Raw genomic sequence first — 7003 nt, 5'->3', positions numbered from 1 at the left:
GGCCCAGCACTGGCTGGCTGACTGCACCACCCAGGGGTAAAAAACATTTGAAAATGGATGTAATGGATGTACAACAATCTATGGGCTTGGAGTCACAATGTCCCAGGTAGGTCCAAACCCCACCTTTGTGCCTGCTACCAGCTGTGTGACCTTGGGCAAGTCACTGGGCCTCTGCTCATCTATAAAATATGACCAATCAGAGGGTTGGATAGTGAGAAGACAGTGAACACACTGTGGGTGGTACCCTTAGCGAGTGTCTGCCATGCTCCCGGCTGGAGGTTGGCAAGGTGGGAGGGAGGGCTGTGCTTTCACTCCTGCAGGAGGCACACAGGCAAGACCACCAGGCAGAGCAAACACTTGTCCCGCCACGGCTTTCCCTTCCTCTCAGGAAGGAGTCGGCTTCTTGGTCACCCGCCAGGAATTACCTGACTCGTGACTGGAACTCACATACCCCAAATAAGCAACTTTGAGAGGGGATCGCATCAAGACGGAGCATCAAGACGGAGCTTCTCTGGTTTTCTAGAGCTGTTGTAGCAGACGCACCTTCCGTGGGTGGCTTTAGATGACAGAAATGTGCTCCCTCACAGCTCAGGAGAGCGGAGGTCAGGCTTCAGGGCACCGCCTCCAGCAGAAGGCTCTCTGTCCATTCTGCGGGAAGGAAGGTCCTTGTCCCTCTGCTTCTCCTGCTCAGTTCCTTGGTGACATCCAAGTGGCATCAACCTTTCCTCTTTGTGCTTGTTTGCTCTTGTGCCTAAGAGGCTCCTTTCTGTCTCCAAGATGAGTGGTGGCCTTGTTAACGTGGTGAAGAAAACGTCAATCCCAGATGAGATTACACCCCAGTGAACAGGGTCAAAATTTACCACACAAGTATCTTGGGGATGCAAGTCAATCCATAACAAAGCTTTTGATGGCCTTTCATGCTTTGATCAAGGACTTTCATGTGACACTGAATATATATATATTTTTTAAATGTCAAAGCAAAGAGCCCTCTTCATGTCAGCTTCAGGAATCACTTTTCAATTCGGCCCCTTCATGGGTGTCCATCTTGGCTCCAAAACTGCATTTGTTTTGTGGCATTTTCCACCTCAGCTCATCTTCCCTGGGTAAGGAGCTATTACAGTATTAATCAATTTCAAGGTTTTTGAATAAATAGCTATAAATATTTACGCCTTTGCTTTGCCTATTAGGGAAAATGCCATCTAAGATCATTCTTTTCCTCTGCCTGACAGGAAGATCTACAGAGAGGACAGGGCTATTTTAACCTCCGAGCAAATTCGGAAACCTTGAGCCTAGACGGCCTCTCTACACCACAATTATTCCTGTAGCGCAATATGCCAAATTCCTGGATGCTTACGGGGAAAAGCGCTCAGAAAACATGAAACAATCTAAAGTTATGGCTTGATTTCCCAACACAGTCCAGCTTAGCTTTCCAACTTTGGTTTTGCATCTTTGGTTCCTGCTACGTTGAGTGGGTGTCACCTCTCTCCAAATACATGCAGTCTGAGGGCAGGGACCCAGGCTGATCTGGTTTTATACCCGCAGTGGCACTATGCCGACACAGTGAGCAGGCTGAGTGTTTCCCGAATGTGGGAATCATTATTTCTGAGAAGCAGTTTTAGCTCAGTCAGTGGGCAGTGCAAAGGTCTAAAGAGAGCCTGATTTTGGCATTTCTTAACCAAGAAGCTTGGACATGTTACTTCTTACCTCAGTTACCTCACTGAAAACATGGACCTGGTGTGATGTCCCTTATGGGTCTGTTATAAGGATGAACCACCACCTGTCCATCAGTTTGTCATACTATGGCAGCCTGCATGTTGCTATGAGGCTGGAGGCTATGCTGCTGGTACTTCAAACGCCAGCAGGGTCACCCATGGTGGACAGGGTTCAGTAGAGCCTCTAGACTAAGACAGACTAGGAACGAAGCCTGACGATCGACTTCCAACAAGTAGCCAGTTAAGCCATATGGATCCCCCAATACCGTCTGAGGCTCTGACTCACCTCCTTTGGGTGCATCACCAGGAGGGACCGATTGCTGGAGAAGGACTTCGTGTTTGTGAAGGTGAGGGAGACCCTCCGTGAGGCGGATGGACACAGTGGCTATGCCAATCGACTCAAGCAGTGATCATGAAGACAGTGCAGGACCGGGTGCCGTGCTGCTATTACTTGTAAGGCTGCCATGGGCCAGAGTAGCTAACAGCAGCAACAGCAGCGGCTGAGAGGAAGTACCTATGGTGCCTGGCATGCGGCAGACACGCCCCAAATGGTGGCTCTTCTTTATTATTACTTGTACTGTGGGTCTCAGGAGAGGGATGAAGGCTCAGTGCCACTGAGGACAGAGCGTGTACCAGAGCATGTTAGCCTCTGTGTATTACAACCCACTGCTGACAAGTCCATTCTGACTCACAGTGAGTGGACCTATAAGACCGAGCAGAACTACTCCACAGGGTTTCCAGGCTGTGATCTTTACAGAAGCAGACTGCCGCATCTTTCTCCCACAGAGTGGCTGGCGGGTTCAAACCTGTGACCTTTCAGTTGGCAGCCAAACATTTAATCACTGTGCCCACCGGGACTCTTGTGTATTAAGAGGTTCAAAATTACCCACATTTGCTCAAAGCATGTTTAGCAGGTACACTTAGTGTAGGAGATGGAAGGTTATCAAACACAGTGAGAAAAGATGCCAGCAAATGATTCAGTAGGCTGAGCAATGCTCCCCACCAAGAAAGACGATGTCTACCTCCTGATCCCTGAAACCTATCAATATGTTACCTTAGCTGGGAAAAGGGACTTCACAGATGTGATTAAAGGAAGGATCTCGAGATGGGGAGATTACCACTGATCATCTGGGTGACCCTGATGGAATCACAAGGGTCCCCATAAAAGGGAAACCAGATGGTTAGAGTCAGAAAAAGCAGCGAGAGGCTAGAAGATGCTATGCTGTCACTGAAGGAGGATGGGGCCGTGAGCCAAGGAGGGCAGGCAGCCTCTAGCAGCTGGAAAAGACAATGAAGCAGATTCTTCCCCAAGCCTCTGAAAGAAGCCAGCCCTGCCAACAATTTGACATCAACCCCAAACCAAACCCAAACCCACTGCCATCGAGTTGATTCCAACTCACAGCAATACCCATTGGGTTTCTGAGGTGCTAAATCTTTGCAGAAGTTAGACTGCCCTGTCCTCCTCCTGCAGAATGGCTGGTGGGTTTGAACCACCAACCTTCTGGTTAGCACTGCACCACAAGAGCTCTTTGACATTAACCCACTAAGGCTGATTTTGGACTTCTGACCTCCACTAACTCTAAGACAATACATTGCATTGTTTCACACTACTAAGTTATTTGTGGTTGTTTCTTACAGCAGCGATAGCAGACTAATACAATGAGTAACAGTGGGGGTTAGGGGAGGTCAAGATACTCAGAGGAAAAAACCTGAACTATCTGGAACATTTTGTCTCTGTGGCTACTGCTGTCCCTGGTGACACTGGGTGGCTGAAATGCTATTGAACACAGGCAGCCATTTGTGTCACCAGCAGAGACCTGATCTTTATGCAGATGAACTTGAAAGCCATTTTTATTCCTAAAAATGCTGCCGTTCCTGTCACCACGCTCTCACAGCATCTGGTGGGTGTTAAAGGGAGCCAGCACCGCTCATAATCATGGCCTGCTTAATGCCTGTCAGCCAGTAAATGGCTGCAGAATAAACACTGCATCAGGAGGAGGTATTTTTGGCTGTGCCTCCTCCCTGTTCTTTGTGTTTGAAAATTATGACTAGTTGAAGCTTACGCTATAAGCCTGCAGGCACTAATGTGTGCACTTCTTTTGGAGGGGAGCCCCTACATGTTTTGTTTCAAGGTAAAATGTCACCTTTGACCACCTGGTGCAGACCTTAAGTGCCTACGTGAAGTCCATGTTTCCGTGTTGTCTAGGAATACAACAAACCTTTGCTGAGGAACAGAAGTTAGTTTCTGGTTCAGAATAATGCCTACTATTGAGGGTTTACTGAAGGAAAACCAAACCAAAAAAAAACCCCAAAACCAGAGCCAGTTGCCATCAAGTCAGCTCTGACTCATGGCAACTCCGTAAATGTCAGAACAGAACTGTGCCCGTAGGGTTTCCAATGGCTGATTTTCTGGAAGGAGATCACTAGGAGGAGCTCTGGTGGCCTAGTGGTTAAAGCATCCAGCTGCTAGCCATAAAAAAGGTCAGCAGTTCAAATCCACTAGCTGCTCCGTGGCAGAAAGATGAGGCAGTCTGCTTCCATAAAGAATGACAGCCTTAGAAGCCCTATGGGATGGTTCTACTCTGTCCTATAGGTTCATTATGAGTTGGTATCAACTCAATGGCAGTGGGTTTTTTTTCTTTGTTTGCTTGTTTAGACCATTAAACCAAAAACTGGGTCTCTCTTTCCAGGCATGTCTAGATGAACTTGAACTGCAACCTTCGAGTCAGCAGCTGAACATGCTAACCTTTCCACCACCCAGGGACCACGGAGGGTCTAAAATCAAAAAAACAAACCCACTGCTGTCGAGCCAATTCCGACTCACTAGATATAAAATGTTGTATTAGGCACTTTTGTCCTCACAGCAATTCTACAAGGAGGATATTATTATCCCTAACTTGCCACTATGGAAACAGGGGTCAGAGAGGCTAAGTAACTTGCCTGAGTCACCACAGCCTGTACCCAACAGATGCTCATGCTGGTCTGACTTGTAAGCTAGTGCCTCACAGGTAAGTGCATGGGACAGTCCCTGGAACAAATTCCACATAAGCCACTAACAGCTAATAAGAGGGCCCCATGAAGGGCAGACGGCTGGCCCAACTTTGAATTCCACCATGCTGGAGCTCAGTTAGGAAAAGACCATTGCATGCACAGGGCTGTGTGCTGACACAAAGTTGGTTACACTATAACCCAGGGTTACAGGCCCTTCTCTCACGGTTTGTAAGAAGCTTCAAAAAGAAGAAGAAAAGGATTCATTATGTGATATAACAAAGACAGAGCTGCAGGGTCAGTTTTAAAGATATGAATTTTGGAAACATTTTGCTTCTGATGACATCACAGTGTACTTCCTGGATTAGACACCATGACCAGTTCTAATGTTCAGAGCACTAACCACTCTGATTTTGCTAAAATACCAGCATTGGAACCACCTTCTAGACCAGCGTTCCCTGGTGGAACATTTCACAAGCAACTCCCACCCTCTTCTCATCCCCCCTGCTCCCACCCTGACAGTGTTCCTTAAATGGTTTTGACCACAACAATGTGAGAAATACATTTACAATGCAACCAGCTCATGTAGATGTATAATAAGAACAAAAGTTCCTTAAAACAATTCTTATTCTTACCTGGTGCAATGAGTGTGCATATATATTGTTTTCTATATTAAAAAAATTAAAATGCTGGCCATGACCCACACACTGAGTTAGTGATTCACTAGTGACTCTATACCCCACGAATGGGTTGTCCTCGCAGTTTGAAATGATGGTCTAGAAAACTTGGAGGACTGGAGCCCCCTTACCTCTGGGGCAATGTAATCTGGAGTCCCACAGAAGGTCCTGGTGGTGACGCCATCCATCATGTGTTCCTTGCACATCCCGAAGTCAGCAATCTTGATATGTCCTTCTGAATCCAGCATGACATTATCTAACTTCAGATCCCTGCAAGGAAGCAGGCCAGCATCAGTGCCCTGCCATGACATCACATGGTCTGCTTGGAGCTGATGAGAGGTTATGTGACCAGCTGTCATGTCAGTGGTACATTATTGCTAAGCTTCTTCAGGGCAGGGACCAAGACTTATTGCCTTTTTGTATCTCCAGAGTCTAATACAGTGTCTGGGACAAGAGACATACTAAATGCAAACTGAATGACTGAGTGAATCAATGGCTGAACTTCACTGTGCATGAGCATCACTAGAAATTCCAATTTTGCAGGTTGGGGACATGCTCGTCATTTCATCTGTTCATATGCTGCATGGGGGTTCTGACACACAACTAGGTTTCCAAAACTCTGGGTTTTAGGGTAACCTCACCGTATCCTGTACGAGTCCCTTCCATTCTGCCTAGTGCCCCATATCCTTGGAATCACTCTTCAGTTAATTCTGGGAGACCCTCCTTTCTCTAGCACCAGACTCGCACTAAGAATTTAATTCAACGGTTCTCTCCTCGCCTCTCCTCAGCTCCCTAACTTCTGCTATCAAGCATCTGTAGCAGAAATTCAGTTTCCACTGCTCCCTGACCTTAGTTCCAAATAAAGGTCGAGGAAGGAGCTGTCAGTGGAGAGGATAACATGTTTGCTGGAGGAAAGCAGAAATGAGAGAGAAAATCTTTGAGGTCTGGAAATCTGAAGGTGGTTCTGCTTTGCCTGGAGGTGGTACACAAAGGCGGTCCCAGCAGGTCTCTGCTACCTCAGGGGTCACGGACTCCATGTCTTAAGTCATCGTCACAGAATTACACGTCAGAGAAGTCCAGCCAAACTCTTGGCTGCGTTGCTGGTATAAGAGCTTTGATACACACCTGTAGATGATTCCTCTTTTATGAAGAAAGAACAAGCCAATGGAAATCTCTGCTGCATAGAATCTGCACAAAAAAGAACAACAAAAGCTTATCAGGTTCTTGGGTTTCTGTCTGGTGTCTCTGGACTCCTGGCTACGTTTGCCCTCCAGCCGAGGCACACAAGAGAGGAAAGGATGTAGAACCCTGTGCCTGTCTGAGATTAGCACTGTCCTTCACAGGTTCTTCCAATCCTTCATCTTGCCCGCCTCCATTTCATCACTCCAGCTTTCCCAAGGAAAAGACACAGCTCATGAAACTGGTAAGGCAGGCCCAGAAACAAGTGCTTCTTGTCTGAGGCAGGTGGACAGGTCGTCTCCTGTTCACAAAGACATTTCTAATACAACACAAAGAGTGGATACCCACCACACGATTCAATGGCTAGGTTACAGAAGACCATTCTGCCTGTTCATGGACAGAACCTATTGGAGTTTGAAAATACAATTCCTGCCTGGGAGACAACGC

General features: G+C 47.1%; 1 protein-coding gene across 1 annotated transcript in view; it reads right to left on the bottom strand.

Moving 5' to 3' along the window:
- Positions 1 to 7003, bottom strand: part of PRKCA (protein kinase C alpha) — a 521371-nt gene that overhangs the window by 43703 nt on the left and 470665 nt on the right. The window contains exons 11-12 of the mRNA XM_007959900.1: positions 6503 to 6565; positions 5509 to 5647 (exon numbers count right to left, since the gene is read on the bottom strand). Coding sequence (XP_007958091.1) covers positions 5509 to 5647; positions 6503 to 6565 — 202 coding nt within the window. The remainder of the gene's footprint in view (positions 1 to 5508; positions 5648 to 6502; positions 6566 to 7003) is intronic.

This window comes from Orycteropus afer, unplaced genomic scaffold (assembly GCF_000298275.1).
Source record: "Orycteropus afer afer isolate SDZICR_OR568_19922 unplaced genomic scaffold, OryAfe1.0 scaffold00018, whole genome shotgun sequence".
NCBI lineage: Eukaryota > Metazoa > Chordata > Mammalia > Tubulidentata > Orycteropodidae > Orycteropus > Orycteropus afer.
Note: the sequence above shows the minus strand (reverse complement) of the source record. Positions and strands in the feature narration are given on the sequence as shown.